We start from the raw sequence: 27300 nt of genomic DNA, 5'->3' as shown, positions 1-27300 counted from the left end.
CCCAGTCAGATTTGTTATCTTTCCACCAGGCCTGCAAGACAGGGGTGTTCTGCCAGGCATATGGCGGTTGAGATGGGCAGGTCACCAAACCTGCCTCCTGCTTTTGGGGGCGGGGGGGGCGTTGTTCCCCCAGATTGTGTTTTCATCTGGTTGCTGGGCCGCCTTGCCCCATGGATCTGTTAATGCTTGATGGATTATGCAATATGTGCACGACTGTTTCAATGGATTATTTTATTGACTGATGTTTCAATTTATACTACCATGTTTTTATTGTATTTATTGTATTTTGTGATTCACTCTGAACCCGCTTGCGGGGAAGAGTAGAATATACATTTAATAAAATAAAATGTTCATATTAATTATTCTACCTACAAAACAACCCAATTTTGTAATTACTGTAATTTATAATCTAGGAAATACACAACTCTAAAAAACATTTTATAGGATGGATTTTTTCACTGCTCCCCCACCTCCCCAGTTTTTCTGCATGAAAAATTAGGGGAAAGTACCTGGAAAAACCAGGGGGACAGATTATCTCTCCAGGCCTCCAAAGCTCACCTCTCCCACAGATCCTTTGGCTTTAACCCCTGAGTCTACATCCTCAGCGAACCCCCCCCCCAGGCACATTACTGCAGAGGCACGGGCTGGCTGTTCCCTTGCCACCCCCTCCCTCCCCTCTTGCCTCTAGCACTGAATGTCAACTCCTTGGAGACCGGGTCTCTTCCACTTTGCTGACATTGCTCTGTAGAGCACCATGTACATTCCGTGGCACTAAATAAACCAGTGAGCCAGGACCAAGGAGGCACCTTAAAAGAAAGCAAAAAAGGAAGCTTTCGGCAGGCGCCCCTTGCAGCCACAAGCCCAGCAGCGGCAGACCCTGCCAATGCCCACCCCCCACCCCCAGCACCAACTGATATTAAAACCATGGGCCATATTTAGAGCAGCAGCCTGCCGCTGTCAATCTGTGGGGGCTGCTGCCTGTTCATCATGCCACACCACCAGCCAACCACTCACGGGGGAGCGCATTCCAAGCATACAACAGACATGATGGTTGCAGCCGCCAACTTCGCTCTGAGAACAAACTTTACAGCATCAACAGGAAATTTCCCCACAAGACTTACAGTTTCAAGAATCCATTACACACCAGGACCAAGGATCACAAGAGATACTCTCTAATGATGAGGGCCAGAAACTCTCCAAAGGGCCAATAACCAATGCCTTTTCCAACTGTTCTACCCAACCAATTCCAAAAGGACGAGTGGTCTCAGAGCCCCATGCTCTGTCCTGAACATGTTGAGATGGAAGCCGTGCTACAGCAGGAAAGGATCCAGAGGCGAGAACTAGGGAGCTGGGAAATTTCTCTCTGGCCATAAGGTATCTCAATGCTGCTCAGCAGAGTGATCCGGACATGTTCTAGTTGTGCGGATTGATGGAAAAGGACTGAGTAACGGAGGGAGTCAGGAGAGCAAGCTCAGAGGAAGTTGGGAATGTAACAGCTAAAATCGAAGATACGCAAAACGGGCCTTCTATCTCCATCGATGTGACCCTCCCAGAAATACTAGAGGCCAAAGCCCATGGAACGCCAGAGCACAGGCTACTCCCTGGTTTCCCACTGAGAAAGACCCGAGAAATAACTGTCCACGAGGTGTGAATTGTCCAGTGGTTAAAAACTCAGCAATTGAGGAAGAGCAGCACAGGACCGGTGAGACAGAAAGGTATTCTGCCCTTACTCCAGGCAGACCAGGGCAGGCCTTTGGGATCAGGGCTAAGCCCAGTAAGCAAGAACCTTGTAGCTCAAATGCTTGGGTTACTTCCACGCCTTCTGGGGGAAACATGTTGATGCAGTCTCCTAACTTTGGGGTGGTGGGGAACTCCAGGCCCCGCTCGCTGTCTAAACAAGGGGAGAACATCTAAGAACATCTCCTCCCCCTGTTTAGACAGCGAGCGGGACCTGGAGTTCCCTTACAGCTGGCCCCTTACAGAGCTGGATTAGGTGTCAGACCAGGGGAGATGTCAGGAGGACTCGCGTTTGCAAGCAAGTTTTGAGCAGCTGACCCTACGGACGTCACTCTGCCACGCAGCCGGCAGGATGCCAAGTGCCTGGCCAAAAGGCTTCCCAGAGCCACACCTGCCTCTGCCTTACCAGGCCGAAAGGGCCCACCTTTTGAGGACGTCCAGGTAGGACTTGTCCCTGGCTGGCCTGCTGCTCTTGAACACCTTCACCTCCCCACCCACACCACATACTCCCTAAAACCGAGTCTGACTCCCTGTTTGGACGAAGGGTTGGGCCTGCAGTCTAGGAAGCCCTTCCAAACATCTGGTTTTATTCTGAGATTTCGGACTCCTGGGCATGGCCAATTATCTACCCAGTCCATCACTCAGAGTATAGGAGGCTCAGTTCCAGTTTCCCAAGATCTGGGGCTCAGATTCCGAAGATCAATGATTTCTGCTTTTTAAATGTCCAGATTTCACGAATTTGCCAAATCCTGCAGCGAACTGAACTCGACAATTGTCCACTCCTTTCATACTTAAAAAATTAGCCATTTCTATCCCAGCTTTCTAGGCAGCTTTCACAGATGGCCCCATTACAGGGGTAAGAGCAAACATTTTGACGGGCCTCTGCTGATTGCTTTGCTGGATCAGACCCAGACAGGCTAGCCTCTGGTTCCATCACCCCTGGGATGCACCAAAGCAGCACCTGAATGGAACCGCAACTCTTGCATTGCCCCAGTTCAGTATTCCCTCCCCCCCCTCTACTTCGCTTGCCTCCTTGCCAAAGTAGCTTCGCCCCCCCCCCCCGTTCTGCCCACTTTCCTTCTGCACTCTTGACCAGGATGGGCGTCCAAGGCTCTTTACTGGTCCGGTCACCAACTTCTGATAGTGACTGATAAGGGGCAAAGCAGCGTGGCTTTATCACGTGCACCCTCCTTAATATTCAGGGGCACCGTGCTTCTGGGAAGAGAGGGTGTTCTATGGAAGCAGCGAGGGAACAACGCTGCAGTCGGGAGAAGGCCTGACTAAGGTGCCACAAGGCATTCAGTCAAAGTTGCTTGTTTTGTGCAAACAGAAATCTTGACTCTTGAGCACAGCGGAGGAACAGACATTGCGAGATCCTCCAGTTGCACTTCCTAGCACTTATTTTCTCACCCTCAAAGAAGCACACAGACCATATTTGGTGGAAGACCAAGATGCGAACAGCAGAGAGAGGGCAGGTGCCAGGGTCCAACACCCTCCGCAGACCTCTCTCTTCCCCCCGCCCTGACTAATGCCTGTGCCCTCTGCCATGCCCTACGCACACAGCCTCCTTGCCAAGGTATTAGCCGACGGCTGAACGCCTCCATCGTGGAAGCAGATTCTGAAGCAAGATAGACACATGCCATTTCCAGCACTTCTTCCTTGGTACAGTTTTTGTAAGGACAACAGACACAGCCCCATTTTATACAAAGCATATTAAGCAAAACAAGAATTGTGTGACCTGGAGGAAAGAATTACTCAAATGCACATAACAAAATTCAGAGGCCATTTGCCAAGGGTCAAGATGGAGAAACCCAAGGCAGATTGTGAAAAGCTCCAGGAGAATTTCGCTAAGTGGGGTGACTGGGGGAAACGTGGCCAATGGCATTGAGCATAAGGTGATGCACAGTGGAGTGAGAGAACCCTGACTTAGAAACTGTGGTGCTGGGTCTGAACTAGCCGCGACTGCCAGGGAAAATGATCTTGGGGCTGCAACTGACAGCTTGATGAAAATGTCAACTTGGAACCCACCTTTATGCTTAAACGTCCTCTCAGGGATTATTAGGAAAGGGTCAGTATTGTTATGCTCTTGCTTGGAGCCAAGGCCTCGTCTGAAATGCAATCAACTGCAGTGGTGGGGGGAAAGCAGGAGGCGGCCACGAAAATGAACCGGAGGGCAGGGGCCCCTCTCCCAGGAGGAATGGCGGGGGAGGGGGGGCTGTGCCTTTTCAGTTTAGAAAAAAGTCGGCTAAGAGGGACACCACAGACAGGATTAGACTGACGCAGGGGTGGCGGAAACGGATTCCCCCCTCTCCCTCCCTCCCTCCCTCCCTCCCATAACACTAGAGCTCAGAAGCACCCAATAAAGCTGAAGAGCAAGAGACACAACTAACTCTGGCCAGTCATACACACTCGGCTAACTTACCTCACAGGGTTGCTGTGAGGATAAAGGGGGGGGAAGGAGATGGATGTCAGCCGCCTTGGGTCCCCACTGGAGACAACAGTGGGCTATCAATGTAGTAAAATAAAAATAAAGAGATAAAAAAATGTAGGACAGAGAAAAGCAAATACTTCTTGACTCAATTGAGAAATTAAACTGTGGAATTCATTGCCAAAGGTTATCGTGATGGAGATTGCAGGCAACTTTAAAGGGGGCCAGACAGGAAAGGCCCATCTCCGGCTACAAGCAACAGTGAGTCAAAGGAACCTCCGCCTCAGAGGCAGCGAACCTCGGAAGCCAGGGCCAGCAGGCAGCCTCGGGGGAAGCCCAGGCCTTGTGCCTGTTCTGCGGTCTGCCAGGGCAACTGGTTGGCAGCTGCATGAAGGGCCTGGACTAGATGGTCTGTCCCAGCAGGGCTCTTCTTACAGTCAAAGCAGTTCAGGGGGGGGGGGGAGGGAATCTGAGGGGAAGTGCTGTGGGAAAGGGGGCAGCCCGTGCTCTCTATCACTTCATAGAGCCTTTGTATGCCGCCTCTCCAGAGACCCCACTCAAAGTGTCTCACAAAGTAAAAACCAGTGTTACAAAATCATAACGGAAGAAACATAAAAATTATTATTGTTAAAAACTGCCAGAAAACAAGCCGGGGATATAAAACAACACCCAGCAGCCTAAAATGATATTCATGAAACAGTCCTCAGGCTAGAAACAGATCATAAGAAGAGCTTAGAAAGATGAAACCCTGGCCCAGGCAAAAACCAACGTTTCAGCCTGGCACCTACAGCAAGGCAAGCTCCAGGCAGCCTCCCGAAGGCAAAGTGCGCCCGCTGAAGAAGTCCTGTTTCTGATTGCCTCCCACTGCCCCTCTGCAGGTGCGAGCACAGAGAGCAGGGCAGGCTGGCGAACAGGCTGGGGACGAAGCAGTCCTTCAAGCATCCCATCTAGGGCCTGGTAGGGACAAGCCATTGCGCCCAGAGACTGACAAGCAACCAGTGCGGCTCCACCCAAACAACAGTCTGGCTGCCGCACACTGGACAGAGCGAAGCTTCTTGACAGTTCTCACAGTCAGTCCCAGCGAGCGCATTGCAGTGACTGGATGTGATCAGGGAGTGGACCGCAGTGGCTAAACCCTGCTCTGAGGCAGGGCTGTAGCCACTGCATCTGTGGAGGCTGACTAAAGGGGCTCTCTCCGCTCATAAGCCGGGACGCAGAAGCACCCCAAGTTGCAGTTTCTCCCCCACGATGCACACACCCCCTTCCCATGGTTCAAAGTACAATTTTACAAAATGACACGGGCCTGGAATGCCACATGCTGCACTAAATGTGGAAATCTCCATCCTCTGAAAAACTTTTCATGTTGCAAAGCGTGGTTCCAAGTCCACTGATATGGGTGGCATAAGTGACGAGCTCTCGGAGGACTGGGCCAGCAGCAAAAGGAAAGCAATCCCGGCTAGTCTTTTAAATCACACCAAAAAAAAACTCAACTCAACAGGAACTAAGGATCCTGAACTGGTTGTGTATCCCTTTACCATTCAGTGATGGTAAGCAGATGCCAGGATTGCTACTGTCAGGGAAGCTCTCTTTTCCGAGACTGCCGTCGGGCAGCTTACCTGGGATTGGGTGTGAGGCTAGAAAGGGCTGCAGAGCAGCAATCACAGGATATTGACATCTGGAAGGCCTATAAGCACCAAGCAGTGGGGCTGGAAGGAGGGAACGTAAAAGCAAGAGGACCCCTGAGGGCCCAGGCAGCACTGTGAGAGCCACAGGAGCCTCAAGGCCCTGTGTCAGTGGCCCCGGAGCCTCTCCAAGAGCATGGACCGGGGGGGCCCTCAGATGCCCTCTAGTAGGAGGAAGGAGCAGCAGGGCTGAGCAGCACCCTTGCCCTTCCGCAGGCCATCTGCAACCGTACAACACCTGCTTGTTCCCCCAGTCCATCGCGAATGGCGGATGCCAGCCAGCCAGCCAGCCAGCCGAGATCCGTTCTCCTGATGGGCGTTCGCTGCTCTGACTTTGGAGGAAGACTTCTTCATCCAAAGCATTTCCAGGAGCGACAGGTGCAGCTGGGGTGTGACCACCCAGGAACTCTGTGGGGCCTGACGGGTTCCCGTTCTCCCTACGTCTGCCAACTGACCAGAGTGACCGTGATGGATCAGAGAACCAATAAGAGAAGAAGCCCCCTTGGCCATCCTGCCGCTTCTTCCTCAGAGAGTCACACACACGCACCACTGAATCCACCAGAGGCCCACACTTCCCACCTGCTCCCAAAGAACAGGCCCTCTGCGGTGGGTGGTGGGAGCGCACCGGGTCAGGGCTGAGGTGCAATGTGCAAAGAACAGGCAGCACGAAGAACGCCCAAATCCAGCCGGGGAGGCAACTCGCCCTCCGCCCTCTGCCCACTCAAGTCCACCCTGGTGAGAGTGAGGAGGGGGCACCAAAGGCTCGCCCAGGCCCCCCCCTTCCCGCAGCCCCCCCGGCTCTCCCACGAGGCTGGAGGGGGCCGGCAGGTGGGCCCCGCAAAGCACCCGCCCCGTCGGATCGCCTGGGGAAGAAGGCCGCGGGGCTGGACCCCCGAAGCAGCTCGCAGGCGCCAGGGGAAGGAGCAGCAGGAGAGAAGGCCGGCGAGCAGGAGGCCGGCCACGGCACCTGTTTGGAGACCGGGTTCGCCAGCCCCGTCGGAAGACCGGCGCGGGACAGCTGCTGCGTCGCCTCCCACCGCGGCGCGGGTCTGGCGGGCAGCGGCGGAGCTTCGCCAACCCACGTGTCGGGCGGGGGGGGCGGCGGGCGGCGGCGCGCGACCGGCCCCCGCCTCGCGGCCCCCGGCAGGGACGCCCCCTCCCCGCCCGCCGAGCGCGCCCACCGCCCGCCGAGCGCGCCCACTCACCACCCCGTGGACCAGAAACTCAAAAAGTTTGCTTTTCGTCGCCTTGCGCGCCCCTCCAGTGACTTCCTCGGCGGCCATGGGGCTCCGCTCGCCGCCTCCCTCCGGCCGCCGTCCTCGCGGGCGGGCTCGCCGGCTGCCTCTTCCTTCCTTCCTTCCTTCCTCCTCCTCCTCTCCCTCCTTCTTCCCTCCAACTCTCCCTCCGAGCCCCGCGGGGCTCTCGCACTTCTAAGCGCGCCGCCGGCCGAGCGGGGAGGGGCCCTCGCAGGGCTCCCGCGACGGCCCACCGCAGCCGCCAAATTCCTCCGCCGAGAAGCCGCCAGCAGCCCGGCCGGACAGCAGAGGGCAGGGCCGGGCCGAGCCAGGGAGGAGGAGGAGGAGGCCGGGCCGGGCCGGGCCGCGCGCGGTAGCCGATTTTCCAGCCTGTCCGGCGGACGCCCAGCGCCGCCTGCCTCCACTTCGCCTGTCCTCGGGCGACGGGTGGGGGGGGCGCCTCCCCGCGCAGCGCAGCGCAGCGCAGGCCGGCGAGTTCCGGTGCTCGGAGCCTCCGCCGCCGCCGGCCACGCACCGCCTTCCCGTCGCGCCCCTCCCTCGCCTTTGCCAGGCCTCGTCCCCCGGGACCCTTCCGCCAGGCAGCCCTGCCGACGGGAGGCGCCCCCGCCCGCCTTCCCAGAAGGGCGCCGGAAAGCTCCCCCCAACGACGCCCCCCCCACGCTCGCAGCGCGGGACCGGCGCCCCCCTCCCCCGACAGACACGCAGAGGACGGGCTCGCCGCCCACCGCGGCACGGCGGCCTCTGCCACGGGCCGGGCGGGGGGCGAACGGCAGCATCCCGGGCGCGCATCTCCCTGGCAACGGAGGGAGGGTTGCCAGGTAACGGGGCGGGGCGTGGTACCCAGGACAGGGGGGGCGGCTCCGGCGCGCTTCGCTTTCGCGGGGACAGAGCCGCCCTGCCGCCTCACCCAGCGCGGAGCGGGCGAGGGGAATCCGGGCAGCCGCCAGGCCGCCGGAATCCCCCCTGGCCGCCCCCCACGCGAAACCCCGCGGGCGGCTGTGGCGGCCAATCGGACCCCTCGAGGGGCGGGCGGGCGAGGGGCACAGCTGCCCCCCCCCGCGCTCCACAGGCATCGATCGGCCCCTTCCAAGCCCCCCCCCCCGTGTAAGTTACCGGCTTCCTCGGAGGGGGAAGAGCAGCGCATGCGTGGTGCTGCCCCCTTCTCCGGCGAAGGTCAGCCGGACGGCCGCGGGGAAGGGGCCGGCGGGGACTGCCCCGGCGCCGCCTGGACGCATAAGGCTGCCCCACCGGCCCTTCCCGGGCGCTGGGCCCGCGTCCACACGTGCAAGCGCCCCCCCCCCCCCGCGCAGCCCATCCTTAGAGCGGGCCCCCTCCCAAAGAAGGAGGGCCTGGCCGGGCGAGAGAGCCCAGCCCAGCCCCGCCGCCGGGAGAGAAGCCGCCCCGCCAGGCGCCGCAGAACGACCGGGGCGGCCCTCGTGCCCCGCACGGCTCTGCCCTGCCCCGTTGCAGGGAAGAGCGGCTCCGCAGGCCGAGCCGAGCCGAGCGGTGCTTCTGTGCCTCCCGCCCCGCAGGTGAGCCCCGTCCCTTGCAGAGGCGCCCGGCAGCGGAGCCGCTTCGCTCTCCGGGGCGCCTGGGCTCACTCACCCTGCCGGCAGAGTCCTCCTTCCCGCGGCGGCGCCTCCGGACAGCCGGGCGTCTGGCGGGGTGCTGCGCGGCAGGGCTGGGGGCTGCTCCCGCCGGCTCTCCCGGGCTCTGCCCAGGGCCGCCCCGCTGCTGTTGTAGCGAAGGAGAACTCGGCGCGTTTATTCCAGCTGCTCCCGGAAGAGATGCGGTCGGTCTGGAAGGGCTCTGGGCCGGCCTGCTCCCCCGACCAGGGAGGCCTCTGGCGGGCTCCACTGGGCAGCCCGGGCCTGCTTAAGGGCAACTGCTTCCAGAGGCCCCCCCCGCTGCATCCGAAACCCTACACGGGGACTGAAATCCCTCCCCCCCCCCCCCGCAGCTGTGGCCAGGTGGGCTGCCTCCCAAGGGGGCCGGGGGGAGGGGGCTCCTTCCTGGGCTGGCAGCAGGTGGGTCTGTCCCTCTTTCCAAGGGGGTCCGGGCAGTTTGGCGCAGAAGCCCTGCCTCCCTCTCCACGGCCTGCCATCCATCTAGAGCAGGCAAACCTCCCTCACCCCTCTCTCTTTCTGGCCCCTGGTGCGTGACACTCGCGCTGCAGGTCTCCCAGCCACAACCCGCCTTTTGTGGGCAGCAGAAGTGCAGCAGAGACCGAGGGACGAAACAATACTCGAGTGATGGCTGCGGGGGAACCCTCCTAGCCCAGCAGAGGAGCCCCAGGGTGCACCAGCCCAGCAAACACGCCTCCCCTCTCCGCCGTTGCCTGGAGAATGTCCCTAGTGGAAGGAGATCAGACCACGCAGGGGAGAGGAGCCACTCTGCCTTCCGCATTCACCCCGGGCTCCTTGCCTCTGGCCTGTTGAGCTTGCAGAGCTGGCACCCGTGAAAATAATGACAAATGCGGCCAACACAGACTCCGGTGACGGCTCCCCCCATCCACCACGTCAGAGGATGGAATTCCAACTACCATGGACCAAGCACAGCTGAACTTGAGAAGAACATCAGCCCCAGCACGAGTGCACGGATCACTTATGCTGCTGTAAAGCAAGATTTGGCTCCAGTAGCACCTTAAAGACCAACTAGATTTCCAGGCTAAGAGCTCTGCCTGTCGACAGGACCCGGATCTTGCTCTTCTACTGCAGACCAACACAACTACCCACCTGAACATGCTGTTGTGTCTCTGACAGCAGATCACCCCAGCCCACACGCAGAGAGGGAGGCAGCCGCATCCAAACACACCAGTGACTCGCAGAAAAAGGTGTCTACCAGTGCGGAACACAAGCGTCAGGGCACTTTGTGCCAACCAAGAACAGCTACAGGAAAGGCAGCTGGACAGCTCTTGTGTCCTCAGACCCCTTACAGCACGGGCCCCCAGACCCTAACCCCCAGCCTGTGGGCACCGCTGGAATTCTGAGACGGGGTGTGCACACCACCACAAAAAGCCTGCAGCGGGAGGCTGAGCCGGACATAAAATGTCAGTGAGTGAAGTTAAGCATTACTTCAAACTTTCAGGCAGAGGCTCTGTTTAACAGGATGCCTTTTAAGATAAATGTATTGTTTAAAAATATTTCCCTGCATACACACAGCTTACCTTCCGCAGTGGAGCGCCGTGGCAGCTGCCGCCAAGCAACTTAAAACAATCTGGCTCAGCCAATCAGATCTGCAGTGGCCAATCAGGACCTCTGATCGGGGCAACTGCCCCACCTGGCCCCGCCCACTTTTCCGAAACACTTGGTGGGCCCCAAGAAAGGTGTCAATGGGCACCATGGAGCCCATGGGCACTGTGCTGGCAGGAATTCCACCCCCCCCCCCAACTGCCAGAGGCAAAGAGGAAGCAAGAAGGACCACAAACCTAGCCCGGGCCATAGAATGGTCCCAAATTCAGCCCCTGTTATCACCAGCAATAAGGCTCAGACAGGTCTCTCTGCCTTCGCCCTTGGGAGGCTGCTGTCCGTCAGGCTAGATGGCACTAAGGTAGAAATCCGCTCCGGAGACTGTGGCCACATGTCTCCAAGCTTGGCTGCACTGCTGCACGTAGGGCCGGACTGCCAAAGCCCCACATCTCTGCTGCATGATGTGATCTTTGTGATAAGGTGGACCCAGCTGGCTCCCCCCAAAATCTGGATGATGCAAGCAGCCCAAGTCTGGCCTGATTGGCTCCGCCTGGGTATTTGCTCCAGCATCGTATTTAACTGGTGGGTGGTGCTTACTGTCTTCGGCCTGTATCACAATATTCACTTGATAGGTATGGCTCAGTGCTTTATGGCTGCCATGGCAACTCCGGGAGCTGCCCCTGGTTGTGCTGGTCCCAGATCTAGGAGTCTGCCTTGGGCAAGAAACTGGCACTCAGGTGGGCAGCCTGGAAGTTATGCCACTGGCGTCATGTCAGGAGGACATGGCTTGGCCAACTCCCTCTGCATGGGTTGGGATGGCCCCCCTCCGAAACGCCTGCCTCTGGCCGCCTTCCAGAAAGCTCAGGGGGACTGCCTGGGCCACTGCATGGATGGCTCTGCCCTTGGCCTGGGGTGGAGTGAGGGAGCTGATTAGACAGCTCCTGGTTGGCCTCTTCCCCCACACTGCAGACTGCCAAGCTCCTTGCTACAGACCAAGGAGCAGTGAAATGTGGAGCAGGTGAGGTGGCACCAGGAGTAGAGGCGGCCGAAGACTCTTGCCAGCTCAGACCAAACAGGCCAGAGAGCTAATCTGGTGGCCTCTGAGGCTGCAGTGAAGAAGTCTTTGTTCTCTTCAGCCAGTTCCTTATCAGTATCCGATATAAGGGAATCTTCCAAAGGGCACAAGGCTCACTAAAAATTCTAAACCTGAACCAAGAGGTGAACAGTCTTTTTCTGATTGTGATACTTCTGCTTGATTATGAGCAACACATAACAACAACATTCAATTTATATACCGCCCTTCAGGACAACTTAACACTCACTCAGAGTGGTTTACAACGTGTGCTATTATTATCCCCACAAAAATCACCCTGTGAGGTGGGTGGGGCTGAGAGAGCTCTGAGAGAGCTGTGACTGATCCAAGGTCACCCAGCTGGCTTCAAGCGGAGAAGGGGGGAATCAAACCTGGTTCTCCAGCGTCCTGCTGCTCTTAACCACGACACCAAACTGGCATCAAGTGACTCATATGTGGTCTGACTTGGGCTCCACGTTTCTACTGAGAATATCTGATGCACCCTCTTACTGCAGCTGCTGAGATTATTTTTCCTTTCTCACCCCAGCTGAAGTGGACTGGGTGCTTGGAGCTGTGAGAGCCACCACGTGTGGCCTGGATTCCAGCTCCTCGTGGTGAGTTGAACCTAACTGGCAGGAGTTGGGGGTTGGGGGAACCAGTTCTCTTAACACAGCCCTGAGTGAGGAGGAGTTTCCGTCAGTGCTGAGATAAATTTACTGATGAAACCAGCATTAGAAAAGGGAAAGTTCCCTGTAGCCTTCCTGTCACATTTTCCCTTTCTGAGCAAGTCAATCAGGCAACTACAGGCAGTCGGGTGTTAGATCGGTTGGCTGGGGCTGAACTGGAACAAAAGGGTTCAGAAACGCTCGAGGGAAAGGGACTTGGACTATTCCACTCTGTATAATAACAACAACAACAACATTCAATTTATATACCACCCTTCAGGACGACTTAATGCCCACTCAGAGCAGTTTGCAAAGTATGTCCCTGGCAGTTTCTATTGCTGTCCTTTGAATCCTACCATGACATTTTTGCATCACTTAAAACCATCATCTCAGGGCCAAGCTACAAGTGACGAATGACACTTGAACGGCAAGTGTATTTCTCCCTGTTCACTTGCCCTCCACTCAATCCACTTGCCATTCAAGTGTCATTTGTCACTTGTAGCTTGGCCCTCAGTCCTTCCACTTTGCTTCCGCTCTGTTTCAGATTTCTGGTTGGTTCCGATTTCTACAATCCAAACCCTATCGCTTTGTTTATTGGATGTCCCATCCTGCTGATTGCATTGACTTCTTTTGTATAATCTGCCTCGAGTCGCAGTGAGAAAGGCAGATTGTTTAAAAACAATAAATACAAATAAATATTATACTCTTTTCTTTGACTTATATCATACCGTCAGACTACCTATGGGATGGAGATTGCTTTGATAGCTCTGGGGGATGGTCTTGTAAAAGGATATCCCCCACGGTTAATCCTGTTGGAATGGTCAGTCACGTGACTCTGAGGCTGCCTGGAGCAATTGAACGGGCTCTCTGCACTGGCTGCCCACTGCTTCTGACCCTCCAAGTTAGGCAGGACTGGAAGAGTTCCTGTACCCCAACCTTTTTATAAGGAAGTGGAGGAAGTGCTTATTTCTCCAGGGCTATTTAGCATCTGTGTGGCCTGGTGGACTGAGATCATTTCTAACTGTGGAGCTGGAAGTCGTCAGTGGGCCAGAAACATTCAGGTCTACCTTTTGCCAACAAACCACCCAAGGGCACCTGGTGCCACCATTTCAACAGTATCTTGTGGACAAAGTCAAAGAAGGTTGGCAGGCAAAGAGTGAATCTCAGTAAGACTGAGGTGATCTAAAAAAACCCGACACACCTGATAGCCCGTCCAGCACATACAATTTCCATGCACCTGAACACCTGTGCCTACACCTGCCTTAAGACAAGTTAAATGCGAGAGTGTTGGGAGAGCTGGAGGAATAGCTGCGGTGGGGGTCCTGCTAGCTTTGCTGAAAGCACAGCATGGTCGGTCCTCCTCTCAAAGTCCTGAAGGAGTATCGGGTCGGGCCTGAGACAAAGAGGCCAGGAGGCCCCTTTAGACCCTTGCCTGGATTGGCATCAGTTTCTCCACTGTGCTCTCTTTCGCATTGTCTGTGTTGGTTGCTTTGTTGCACACATTTCTGATTGCACTTTTCTTATAAATATTGCTGCAATAGGAGGCAGTGGGTGGAGGTTCACACACTGCCTACCTGTAGGCAGGTATGTGTTCTCCCCCCACCTCCTGCATATTCCCACTTGCATGTTTGTTATTTATGTTATTTATAGTCTGCCTTTCTTATTGAGACTCAAGGCAGATTACAGAGTGTAAGTCAATATGATCTACAACTGGCACATTCAACAAAGAATAAAATAGACTATGCATTGCAGAAATTTGAAAAATCAGCATACAATTCAAATACAGAGATGAAACACATAATTTGATGTGATAAATTAAATGACACAGAAAATACCAAGTCGGAGCATATCTACATCAACTGACCGTACTCAGTAGTATAGTTTCTGTAATCTCTTCCTTTACCAAGCATCTCTCTGAACCATTTCCTTACAGCACAGTGCTACTGCCTGAGTAGAAAAGCACTCCTGAATAATTCAGTTTTGCATAATTTGTGGGAAACCAAGACATTGGGAGCTTTCTTGACCTCTTCAGGCAGGGTATTCCATAAGGTGGGAGTCACCACGGAGAATGCACATGGACAGGCAGTTGTTGATTTTGTCCATTTGCAGATGAGCAAAGCATAGGGAGAGAGGCACTCCCGTAGATATGAGGGGTCAAGGCCATAAAGGGCTTTGAGAATGTGGTAGCCAATACCCTGAATTGAGTCCAGTAACTGATGGGTAGTCAGTGAAGTGGCCACATAATGGGAAGACGAAGAGAACTATGGTTCTCGAAAGCTTATGCCACAGTAAAATTGATTAGTCTTAAAGGTACTACTGGACTCTTTACTATTTTGCGACTACAGACTAACATGGCTAACTATAGGGATCTATCATAATGGGAGCCGTAGGCATGTTCTGCACAGCTCCTGTGGCATTTAGTACCAAGTGGAGTCTCTGAGTTGACTTTGAAGGGAGACCTATGTAGAGTAGTCAAGTGTGGATGTTACCGTGGCATGAATCCAGGTGGCCAGACCGGCCGTGTCATGGTAGGGGACCATCTTCCAAACTGGACTGAGTTGGAAGAAGGCCTTTTTGACAGCTGCATTTATTAGCTTCTCTAGCAGCAAAGCTGGATCCAGTACAATTCATAAGCTCTTAACTGGGTCTGTAAGGGTCAACCGGGGACACAATGTCCAAGATTTCTGCTTTCAGCACTAGCAATATAAATATCTGATTTCCTCTCCGCATTTTCAGACAGGAGGCCTGCAGCTGGCTAGGTAGCTCCTTGGGCTGCTTTCGGATAGCTTTAAAAGCATGGGCCGTTGGCGCTTTCTTTGCTGTCTGCCAGGCATCGCTCACGCCTGCCTTTCATTCCCAGCTACAGATTAGAAGCACTCTACACAAACCCAAAGGTGCTCTCTCCAGGAGAGTCCATCTACACCAGCAACCTGAGATGCCCTGCAGGGCCAGCCAACAGGGCCCAGAGGGCCCAGGGCTTCCCTGGCGCTGCCTGCCCACTCTGGGACCCAGAGGTTTGCGGGCTCCCTGTAGTCACAGCCCCCTTCCGTTAATCTGGCTAATCTCCTTTTAAAGCCACCTCTGCTTGCAGCCGTCACTGCCCCCCCACCCCCTCTGCCAGAGAATTCCTCAGCTCTGTCACTCCTCCAGTAAAGATGTATTCCTTTTGTTCAGCCTGAGTCAATTGTCCGTCAACTTCATCGGGTGCCCCTGAATTCCAGTATTATGGGAAAGGGAGAAAAAGTTCTTTCTGTTTCATGCATAATAGTATAAAGTCTACTATAGAGGTCTCCAATCGTTTAAACCTGCTGGCTCTCTCTGCTTGGCCAAAGCAGCTCAGGGCAAGAGCCGGCTGGGTCCCAAAGGCCACACCATCAAACCCGCCCCCCCCCCCCATTCTACAATGAAGCACTTTTATACTGAGTAAAACCATTGGACTTTGAAGAACAAAACTTTCTCTGCTATGACTGGCAAACATTCGCAAAAACCTATGTAGGTTATCTCTATATATTTAAACAATCTTCATGTTGTTTAAATTTCTCTCTGGCTCTCCATATTCATAAATTATATAATTAATAAATCAGGGGGCTATTTTTAAAATTTTTGCAGGATTAAAAAAAATAGCTTGTTTCTCGAAGAACAGGAAAATAAGAAATGAATGAAAAAGTGAGAGGGGAGGGGGAAGAATGAAAAGAAACAAAGGAAATACCAAACGGGAAGGGCGGGAAAGAGGAAGGAGGAAATAAAAAGAAGGAAAGCTGGCAGGGACGGGGAAATGCAGCTTAGCAGTGATTGAGGAAAGCCCAGGTGACCGCCAAAGGGCAAGCCGCTCACAGAGACTGCGAGACCGGTTACTCCGGACACAAGAAGAGCCCCCCCCCCGGGATCAGAGCGGCGGCCCACCTCGTCCAGCACCCTATTTCACACAGCAGCCCACCAGCTACTCTGGAGGACCAGCTACAGGGGCACAGAGGCCGCCGAGGCCTTCCCCTGAAGTTGCCTGCTGGCCCTGGGAGTCAGAGGTTGACTGCCTCTGAATGTGGGGGTTCCCTTCAGTCACATGGCTACTGTGCGTGTTATGTGCCGTCACGTCGCCTCTGACCTATGGCGACCCTATGAATGAAATAGAAAAGAGTCCAGTAGCCCCTTTAAGACTAACCAACTTTACCGTAGCATAAGCTTTCGAGAATCACAATTCTCTTCGTCAGATGCATGGAGGGTAAGGAGAAACTGGCCAGATATATAGGTGGAGAGGGGAGGGGGGAGTAGATGCAATCAGTAGCTTCTGATAATGGGAGCAGTTGGCTTCTGATAATGGGATAACCATTCATAGTCTCTATTCAATCCCAGCCTGACTGAGTCAAATTTACATATGAATTCCAATTCAGCAGCTTCCCGTTGGATTCTGTTTTTGAAAGGCTTCTGTTGAACTACAGTGACCTTTTAAGTCCTAGATGGAATGTCCTGGTAGATTGAAGTGTTCTCCCTCTGGTTTCTGGATGTTGCCATTTTTAATGTCAGATTTCTGTCCATTTATTCTTTTGCGCAGAGGTTGGCTGGTTTGTCCAATGTACAGAGCAGATGGACATTGTTGGCACATCACGTTGGAGGATGAGCAGCTGTAAGAGCCAGAGATAGTGTAGTTGATGCCATTGGGTCCTGTAATTGTATTTCCTGGGTAGATATGAGGGCAGAGCTGGCATCTGGGTCTGTTGCAGGGTCTAGTACCTGTGTTGGTGACTCTGCTGGCCAATTCATGGTTGTAGGTGAGAAGTCATTTAAGGTTGGGGGGGGCTGTCTGTAGGCAAGGAGAGGTCTTCCACCCAGGGCTTGTGAGAGTGAGGCATCATTTTCCAGGATGGGTTTGAGCTGGGAACTGTAGGTGACAACCAGTGGTGTTCTGTTGTTAGTTCCTTTAGGTTTGTCCTGGAGCAGACTGTTTCTGGGTACTAGTCTGGCCCTGTTGATTTGTTTCTTCACTTCATTTGGTGGGTACTGTAGTCTCAAAAATGCTTGTTGTAAATCTCTTAAGTGTGAGTCTCGGTTGAGAGCACTGGAGCAGATACGGTTGTAACGTAAGGCTTGGCTGTAGACAATAGACCGAGTGATATCTTTAGGGTGGTAGCTGGAGGCATGTAGATATGAGTATTGGTCAGTGGGTTTCCTGTATAAGGTGGTATTTATCTGTCCATTATGTAGTTGCACAGTGGTGTCCAGGAAGTGTGCCTGTTGTGTAGAGTGGTCCAGGCTCAGGTTGATAGTAGGGTGAAAGTTGTTGAAGTCCTGATGAAATCTCTCAAGGGCTTCCTTCCCATGGGTCCAAATGATGAAGATGTCATCCAAGAATCTTAAGTACAGAAGTGGTTTCAGTGGATGGGAGCTAAGGAAGCGTTGCTCCAAGTCCGCCATGAATATGTTAGCATATTGTGGTGTCATGCGTGTGCCCATGGCTGTGCCGTTAACCTGTAGATATAAGCTGTCACCAAATTTGAAGTAATTAAAGTAATTTGAAGTATATATCTGACCAGTTTCTTCTTACCCTCCATGCATCTGATGAAGAGAACTGTGATTCTCGAAAGCTTATGCTACAGTAAAGTTGGTTAGTCTTAAAGGTGCTACTGGACTCTTTTCTATTTTGCTACTACAGACTAACACGGCTAACTCCTCTGGCCCTATGAATGAAAGACCTCCAAAACGTCCTCTCCTTAACAGACTTGCTCAGATCCTGCAAACTTGGAAGACGCAGCTTCCATTATTGAGTCCAGCCATCTCATTTTAGGTCTTCCTCTTTTCCTACTGCCTTCCAATTTTCCCAGCATTATTGGCTTTTCCAGAGAATCTTGTCTTCTCATGATGGGACCAAAGTACAACAGCCTCAGTTTTGTCTAGGGAGAGTTCAGGCTTGATTTGATCTAGAACTCACTTATTTGTCTTTTTGGCCATCCATGGTATCCACAAAACTCTCCTCCAGCACCACATTTCAGATGAATCAATTTTCTTCCTGCCAGCTTTCTTCACTGTCCAACTTTCACATCCACCACTGATAATTCTATCTTCACTGAATCTGCCCTTGTAAAGCTGTTTACACCTGTGGCCAAGAAGCATTTCCTTTTGTCTGTCTTGAATCTACTGCCCACCAGCTTCATTGGATGACCACGAGTTCTCATATTTTGGGAGAGGGAGATAAAGCTCTCCCTGCTGATTTCTCTACCCCATGCATAATTTTATAAACCTCTATCACGTCCTCCTTTCCAAACTGAAAAGCCTGAAACTCTTCAGCATTTCCTCACAAGAAAGATGCTCCAACCCCCTAATTATCTTGGTTGCCCTCTTCTATACTTTCTCCAGCTCTGCAATGTCCTTTTGGAGATATGGTGAATAAAACTATACTCAGTATTCCAAATGAGGTTGAAGATCTATACAGGGGCATTTTAATATTAGCTGTTTTATTTTCAATCCCTTTCCAAATAATCTGCACCACAGAGTTTGCCTTTTTCACTGCTGTAGCACTCTGGGTAGACACTAATTGAGCCACCCACTACCATCCCAATGTCTCTTCCCCTCTCAATCCCAGTACAGACCCCATTGGCAGGCGCCTGAAGTTGAGATTCTTTGTTCCAAAGTACATCACCTTAGAACTTAGAGCATGTGCCACATTGCTGCCCACCCACCCAATTTGTGGGGATCTTCCTGGAGCTCTCCACCATCAGCCTCGGTTTTTCCCTTCCTGAATAATTTCGTGTCATCTGCAAACTTGGCCACTGCGCTGCCAACCACCAATTCCAGATCATTTATGGACAAGTTAGATAGCAGCAGCCCCAATGCCAATCGCAGTGGGACCCCACTGCTCACTTCTCTCCATTGTGAAACATGTTCATTTATTCCTACTGTCTGCTTCCTGTTGTTTAACCATTTATTTATTTATTTATTTATTTATTTATTTATTTATTTATTTATTTATTTGTCTGCCTTTCTTTCTGAGACTCAAAGCAAATTACATAGCATGTCAATATGAACATTGGCTGAGACATTCAATAAATACACTAGAGTAAGGATATCAGAAATCTGAAAACAAGAAATCCAATACTGAGCTGAGAAAAACAATGCTAACCCTAACCCTAACCGAAACATAAACCAGCATGGAGCTATCCAATGGGAGCATCTCTACTGCATCCAACAGTCCCTCCCCGTTCCAACACATCTCTGAGCCATCTCCTTACAGCAAGGCCCTGCCACCTGTGTAAGACAGCTCTCCTGAATTTTGCAGTGTTTTGCAAAAAGTTTTGCACATTTTGCAATAAGTTAGGACAGTGCAAGCTTTCCTGACCTCAGGAGTATTTGGTGAGGCACCTTGTCAAAAGACTTCTGAAAGTCCAAGTAAATAATGTCTACTGGTCACCAACACGCCTGATCATTTACTCCAAGAACTCCAAAAAGCTGGTAAGGCACCACTTCCCTTTGCAAAATCCAGCTCCATTTTTCCCGAACAACCTTTGTTCCTTTATGAGCCTAGTAATTCTATCTTTGATTACAATTTCTATTAATTTGTCATTAAGTTAACTAGTCCGTAAGTTTCTATTTCACCTCCATACCCTTTTAGAAAAATCATAGTAACATTTGCTACTGTCCAGTCTGCTGGTACAGTGGCTGATTTTAGTGACAATTTACATATACTGCTTAGTAGGCCAACATTCTTACGTTTGAGTTCCCTTAGATCTCTCAGGTGCATGCCATCAGGACCTGGAGCTTTACTGGTTTTAGTTTCCCCAGTAGGTCTAGAACTTTGTCTCTCATCACCACCTGATTCAGTCCGATTCAGTTCTTCCTCCTCCCTTCAGGAAAACAGTGGCTACAGCATGGCCCCCACACTTTCCACAGTGAACACAGATACCAAGAACCCATTGAGCTTCCCTGCTATCTCCCCGTCTTCCTTTAGCAATCCTTCTATTCCTTGGTCATCCAAAGGCCCAACTGCTTCTCTGGCTGGTTTCCAGCTCTAGATGTATTTTAATACATGTTTATTGATTTCTTGATGCTTTTAGCAATCTACTCAAGTTTTTTTTTTTACATCTAATAATTAACTTACACTTCTTTTGCTAGACCCTGTGCTCCCTTCTGTTCACTTCATTGGGGCACACCTTCCACTTTTTTTAAAAAAAGCCTTTTTGCTTTTATGGTTTCTTTGGCTTGTGTTGTTAACCATGCAGGCCTTCTTTTAGACTTGGCAGTACTTTTCCCAGTCTGGGAAATGCATTCAATCTGGGCTTCAGTTAGTTTGGTTTTAAATAGCTTCCGAGCATCCTCAAGGGATCTGGTTCTCGTGTTTCCCTTTCACCTTATTTTAAGTAGTCCCCTTATTTGTGTAGTTCCCTCTTTTGAAATCAAACATGACTGTTTTGGACTTCAAGGGTAACTTTCCATTGACAAGAAAGCTGAACTTAACTGCATTATGTTCATTGCTCCCAGTTGGTGCAACAATATCTACATCTCCCACCAGGCCTTGAGTCCTGCTCAGAACCAAACTCAAGATCCCTACTTCCAAGCCTGGATTGTGCACTCCACCTCTATCATGACTTTTCCAACTGATTTGCATCTACTCCTGCCGACCCTCACCACCTATATATATTTGGCCAGTTTCTTCATACCCCCCATGCATCTGATGAAGAGAGCTGTCTCTCTCGAAAGCTTATGCACAGTAAAGTTGGTTAGTCTTAAAGGGGTATTTTGTTACTACAGACTAACACAGTTATCTCCTCCGGATCTACTTCCCTGTGCAGACAACTTCCCCTCCGCAGGCTTTGTTGCTCCGGGTCAGCGGTTTTCAAACCTGCTGAACCTGTGGGCACTTTTGGAATGCGGAGACTCGTTAGCAGGTGTCCCATCAGTATAGCTGCCATGAAGGCTGGTTCCAGTCAGAACATGGGGATGGTCTACAAAATGTTAAAAGAATGCCTCGCTTGGAACCTGTTATGACGGAGACAGCAGTTTGCAGGCTCCCCTCAGGGGTCCCCTTTAAAAACTATAGGAATATGCACTTCATTCTAGTCCTCTGGCACGGAGGCTGATTTTAGTGAGAAGTTACGTATATGGTTAGTCGGCCAACAATTTCACAGCAGAGTTCTTTAAGAATCCCCAGGTATGTGCCATCTGGACCTGTGGATATATTTCAGTTTGCCTGGTCATCCCAGACCTTCCTCTGTCATCACCTCAGTTCTTCACAAGCCCTTCCTTAAAATGGTGGCTCTGGTGTGGGAATGTGCCCCACATTTTCCACAGTAAAAGATGCAAAGAATGTGTTTGATTTCTGTGCCATCTCCCCACCCTCCTTAAGCAATCTTCTAATTCCCGTGGCATCCAAAGGCCCAACTGCCCCCCCCGGGCAGTTTCCTGCCCCTGAAGAAATGTCTTGATGTTGGTAGCATTCCACTCCTCAAATTTTCTCTTTACTTGCCTTACAGTAAACTTATATTTTGTTTTGCCAGAACTTGTACATCTCATTCAGGGAAACTTTCCACTTTTTGGAAGGAACCTTTTTGTCTTTTACAGCTTCCTTGACTTGGGCTGTTAGCCATGCAGACACCCTTACACACTTGGCAGCATCACAGCTGACTTGAGGTATACATTCTGTTTGGGCAATTAGTATTGTTTTAAAGAGCTTCCAAGCACCCCAGAGAGGTTTGACTCTCTTAATTCTCCCTTTTAAATTCCTTCTTTGTCCTCTAATTTCTGTAAACTTCCCCTTTTGAAATCAAATGTGACTTTGTTGGACTTGGGAGCCAAAACGAATGCTCACATGAATACTGAACTTAATAGCATTGTGGTCACTGTTCCCAACTGGCGCAACAGCATCCACACCACCCATCAGGTCTGAGTATCAGAGAGCCAGTTTGGTGTAGTGGTTAAGAGTAGCAGGACTCTAATCTGGAGAACCGTGTTTGATTCCCCACTCCTCCATTCGAAGCCAGCTAGCTGGGTGACCTTGGGTCAGTCACTTAAGAGTAGCAGGACTCTAATCTGGACAGCCAGGTTTGATTCCCCACTCCTCCATTCGAAGCCAGCTAGCTGGGTGACCTTGGGTCAGTCACTTAAGAGTAGCAGGACTCTAATCTGGACAGCCAGATTTGATTCCCCACTCCTCCATTCGAAGCCAGCTAGCTGGGTGACCTTGGGTCAGTCACTTAAGAGTAGCAGGACTCTAATCTGGAGACCCGGGTTTGATTCCCCACTCCTCCATTCGAAGCCAGCTAGCTGGGTGACCTTGGGTCAGTCACTTAAGAGTAGCAGGACTCTAATCTGGAGACCCGGGTTTGATTCCCCACTCCTCCACTTGAAGCCAGCTGGGTGACCTGGGGTCAGTCACAGTTCTCTGGAGCTCTCTCAGCCCCACCCACACCACAGGGCGATTGTTGTGGCGATAATAATGGCATACTTTGTAAACCACTCTGAGTGGGCATTAAGTTGTCCTGAAGGGCGGTATATAAATCGAATGTTGTTGTTATTGTTATTATTATAGTCCCACTAAGAACCAAGTTCTGGGAAACCACTGCTCTAACTGGCTCTGTAGCCACCTGTTTCAATGCAGTCCTTTATGATATCCAGAAATCTCACCTCTACAGCAGGACTCGAGCCCACATCTGACCAGCCACTGAGGGTAGTTGATCACCCAGTACTACATCATTTTCTGCTTTATTCACCGCCCCTATTCCCTACTCCATCCTGAGATAAACTTCATGGTTTTGGCCAGGTGGGCAATAGCGCACTGCACTTTTAAGTCACCCTTAAGACCTGAGATCTCCACCCACAGACATTTTATCCCCTTCAGGCCTTCTGGGCTATCTGACTCTATTTCCTCTTTGCTCTACAAAGAGCAACACCAACCTCAGCACGTCCCTGCCTCTTGGGGCTTTAGCATTTATCTCCAGGGAGAACAGGGTTCCGCTCATTTCCCTCAATGTTGGTAAAAGGATAGGAACTGTTGAGTATACTACTGTGTACTGTCTTTTTCTGTAATTATTCTCATACAGGATAGTTTCTCCATCTCAATACGTCCTCTCTATTTGCTTACATTTTGTTTCAGCTCTGTATAATAATAATAATAATAATAATAATAATAATAATAATAACAACAACAACAACAACAACAACAACATTCGATTTATATACCGCCCTTCAGGACAACTTAATGCCCACTCAGAGCAGTTTACAAAGTATGTCATTATTATCGCCACAACAAAAAACCCTGTGAGGTGGGTGGGGCTGAGAGAGCTCTGAAAGAGCTGTGACTGACCCTAGGTCACCCAGCTGGCTTCAAGTGGAGGAGTGAGGAATCAAACCCGGGTCTCCAGATTAGAGTTCTGCGCTCTTAACCACAACACCAAACTGGCTCTCATATTTCTGCTAATTTCTAATTCCTGATGTATTGTTTGTTTATTGAATGTCCCAGCCACTTAATCCATTGACTTACACTGTGTAACCCATCTTGAGGCTTGGTGAGAAAGGCCGACTATAAGTAACATAAATATAAATAAAGGTGAAGAAACCAGCAGTCCTGCTGCTCAGCAAGGACAGGGAAATGCCAAAGGGAAGGCAGAACTGCTCCGCTCCTGTTCTAAGAAGGGAACCATGTGCCGTCTTGGAAAGAAAGCCTGCCTGGGGAAGGGACGAGATGGTCGCTCGAGACCAATCAGGAAACACCTTACGTGAAACCAGGTCTCCAGGGCCAAATAAATGGCCTCCCTGGTACTAACGGGACTGCCCGAGGACTCCTCAGAGCCTCCACCTACCACCTGTGAGAAACCTTGGGGGCTGGGCCATGCGCCACAAAGCAGACAGGGGACAGGCAAATGGCGCCTCGGGGGTGGTGCCGGACAGAACGGACCAGTCGAGTCTGATTTTGAAACTAGGGAAGATACTGGAACCGTCTGCAAAATACTCAGTCCATAAGTGTCAGGTGAAGGAAGGCAGCAACCGGTGGGGCTACCATGCCTTCGTCAAGATCTTATACCAATCTTTTATACCAGTTTTTCATCAGGTTATTGGTTTAGTGGACTGTGTGGATTGCTGTGGATGTAATAAATCATGAATTCAGCATAGTACCTGGCAAAGTTCCACATAAAATGTCGGTTAGCAAACTAATTAAAATGCAGGCAAAGGGACAAGCCCCCCCAGGTGGCTTCCCAGCTGGCTGTCCTCAGAAATGCTCACAGAGCCCTGGAGTGGCAAGGGGCTTTAGAGGCCCTCTAGCCCAAGCCTAAAAGTCCAGAAGCCCCCCTTCCTCAATGCAGGGCTGGATCTACGGTTGCGAGTGCCCAGGGCAACCGTAGTCAGGCTCGCACGCGCACATAGCGCGTGCGCTCCTGGCGCCACGTGATGTCACTCCCGTGATGTCATCACGCTGGGGCGCCCCCCGCCCCCGCAGCAAGCTGGCTGTCCCGGCATGCCACGGAGCTGGTGGAAGTACGAGTGGCTCGGAGGCTGCCTGCGCCGTTCACCTGCCCCGCAGGACAAGGGGCGGCCGGCTTGCTGCGCGCCCCTTGTCCCGGGGAAAGGCGAACTGCGCGGGTGGCCTCCCAGCCACCCATGCTGCCTTTTGCCTTTCCCCAGGACAAGGGGCACGTGGCAAGCCAGCCGCCCCTTGTCCTGGGGAAAGGCAAAAGGCAGCGCGGGTGGCTGGGAGGCCACCCGCGCAGTTCGCCTTTCCCCAGGCATGCTCCCAGAACAACTGCCCTGGCACCCCCTCTTTGGCGGCGCCGGGGGCAGACTACCCCCCTGCCCCCCCCCGTCGATCCAGCCCTGCCTCAATGGCACACGATCAAACAGGAGGCAGGTTTGCAGAGGGCACCTGCGGCAGGGCCCTGCTTTGGGCTTCGAACTTAGACAAAGAGGGGGAGGGAAGCATCCTCTCATCTCCCCCCGCTCCAGGGACTGGCCAGGGAGGCGTTCCGCTCAGCCATGAGGTGTCGCACCGCAAGCAGGCGGCATCTTTCTTGCTGCCTGGCCAGCCACAAAGCCAGCCCACTGTGCGTCCTTCTGGCAGCCAGAGAGCCACGACACAAACTTGTCACTCGGGAGGGAGCCTGTCAGAGGCCACTTCCTTCCCCCGGCTTGCAGACACTGTGCCCCAGCACCTCCCTAGCTCCACTCCTGGCTTCAAGGAGCATCAAGGAGAGCACGGAGGCAGGGCCCTGCCCTGCCCTTTGGCTGCTGGGTACATCCCTCGGACGGGGAACGCAGTTTTTATAAGGACAGCAAACGAAAAGAAGCAGCAGGTATGACATGACGGTTAAAAGGAGCATGCACGGGGCTTGCAGGCATCCTGGCGGACAAGGCCCTGCCGCCAGCCTCCCCCCAGGGACCACGTCCTCTGCAATGGAGCTGGAGGGAAGAAAGGCAGGAGCCTCCCTTGGGAGGGCCCAGCGACCCCTTCGGGCACTGTGCTGCCCTCAGGACAAAGCAACGGGCTGTGCAAAGAGCCCACGAGGCCCTACAGGGGCCAGCCACACACCCTGGCCATGGGCTCGCTTATGCATCTGCAGAGGTGAGCCCAGGAGAGGCGGTCCAGCCGCACAAACACAGACATCGTCAAAAGAACAAACCAACCAATGAAAACCCCCCTGGTCGCCCTCCTCCAGCCAGGCCTGGTCAGCCACAGACAGACGAATGTCCCAGCCCAGCCTGGCTCTAGTCACCCAGAGGGGCAGCAGATCCCAGAAGCCGCAGGGAGCATCCGTGGGGCATGCCCAGGGCATTTGGGCACCGACCACAACCAAACCCTTTGCCAGTCCAGGAAGCAACGGGCTTGTGTGCTACCAGGAACCCCATTCAGACCCTAGACATGCCAAAGGCAGCTAGAGGGGGGGGCAAATGGGCCGGGCCGTGGCAGTGCCCGCCCCGATTTTGCCATCACAAACGCTCTTCCAGGCTACCCTCGACACCGGGAGGAGAAAGGGAGGGACAAGCGGTCTCTCTTTTCCCCTCTGGAGATCAAAGCAGCCAGAAGGTATCAGGAAACGGGCACCGGAGTGCGTGTGCCCTCTGCCCCTCCCACTAGAGCCAGAACGTGCAGCAGCCAGAGCACCGAACTAGGGCAGCTTCTACACAGAGGTTTCTCCGTGCCTTGATTTTGTGTCACATCGTCACAACAGCCTCCTGTTTCCCACTCCCCAAAATTGCTCTGTGATGTCACGTTTGTTCCCTCTCATACTCGGTTGGATATGATCTTCCCAAAAGAACGCAGACCAGACATACTAGCAAGCTGTCTCGTTGGAAAGCTGAGCAATTCAAAAGGTCGAGCTCCTCGGGGCGCCGCTTCCCTTGCCTTCATGGCCACTGCCCACCCAACCAGAGAGCCTTTCATCAAGACATGGCGCACCCACACTCCGACAACCTGCCGCCACGATCTACTGGTGCAGCTGAACCCCTCGCTTTCCTTTGAAAGGCACACACACCTAGCCCTTGCCACTGATGCAAAGGTAAGGGCTAGAAAGTTACCTTTTAAAAAATGAAACCTGGACGTTTAGAGGAACTGCAGATTATGGCAACAGATGGTTAGAAAGGCACTGCAAGATTCCAGCCTAGTAGCAGCAATACTTTTGAGAGCCAAAACTCCGTTTGTCAGATGGTATCTGATGAAGGGGATTTTTGAAAGCTTATATTTATCCGGACAATCCTTTTGGTCTTTAAGGAGCTATTGGGCTCAAATCTGGCTCTTCTACTGTAGCCCACCATAGCCACCCACCTGAAATGAGAACGGGGTTGTTACTCAGTAGCAATTACCTTTCTTAAAAACGCCCTCTGGTGGCGCAATGGAGGAAAAAATGCCCGCTGGTGGAGGGCACACAGACCCCCTTTGTGGGAGCCCTTCTGCCGGCACCAGCGTCCCTATGCTTGCAGCAGCAGCAGCGACAGGAAATGGGGACGGCGGACCCCCATGCGGCTGCAACTAAGTACTGAGGAGCCCGAGTGTAGAGTCCCTGCTTGCCTCCAAGCCTCCTGAAGAGGTCTCAACCTGGCCTGCCTCAGAGGAACGCTGTGAGAATAAAGGAGGGATCCACAACCACCCCAAGGTTCTTGGAGGACAGGGAGGAAGGAAGGGCACGTGACTGTCCGAGCTCCAGTGGCTGCTTTAGGCAGCACCATTACACGTTTGGGGCTCCAGGCAGACACCAACCTCAGCAGGCCCCCCTTAGTCCTAAGACGGAGAGCATGTGGGCGGGGGGCGGGCACAGCTGCCTCAAGACCCCTTTGGTTGGGGGAGCAGCATCCAACGCTTT

The 27300-nt window shown here is 52.6% G+C and overlaps 1 protein-coding gene across 1 annotated transcript in view; it reads right to left on the bottom strand.

Moving 5' to 3' along the window:
- Nucleotides 1-7176, bottom strand: part of SMARCD3 (SWI/SNF related, matrix associated, actin dependent regulator of chromatin, subfamily d, member 3) — a 49593-nt gene extending 42417 nt beyond the window's left edge. The window contains exon 1 of the mRNA XM_054991931.1: nucleotides 7053-7176. Within this exon, the coding sequence (XP_054847906.1) occupies nucleotides 7053-7130 (78 nt within the window). The 5' untranslated portion in view covers nucleotides 7131-7176. The remainder of the gene's footprint in view (nucleotides 1-7052) is intronic.
- Between the last annotated feature and the right edge of the window lie 20124 nt (nucleotides 7177-27300).

This window comes from Eublepharis macularius, chromosome 11 (genome assembly GCF_028583425.1).
Source record: "Eublepharis macularius isolate TG4126 chromosome 11, MPM_Emac_v1.0, whole genome shotgun sequence".
Classification (NCBI taxonomy): domain Eukaryota; kingdom Metazoa; phylum Chordata; class Lepidosauria; order Squamata; family Eublepharidae; genus Eublepharis; species Eublepharis macularius.
Note: the sequence above shows the minus strand (reverse complement) of the source record. Positions and strands in the feature narration are given on the sequence as shown.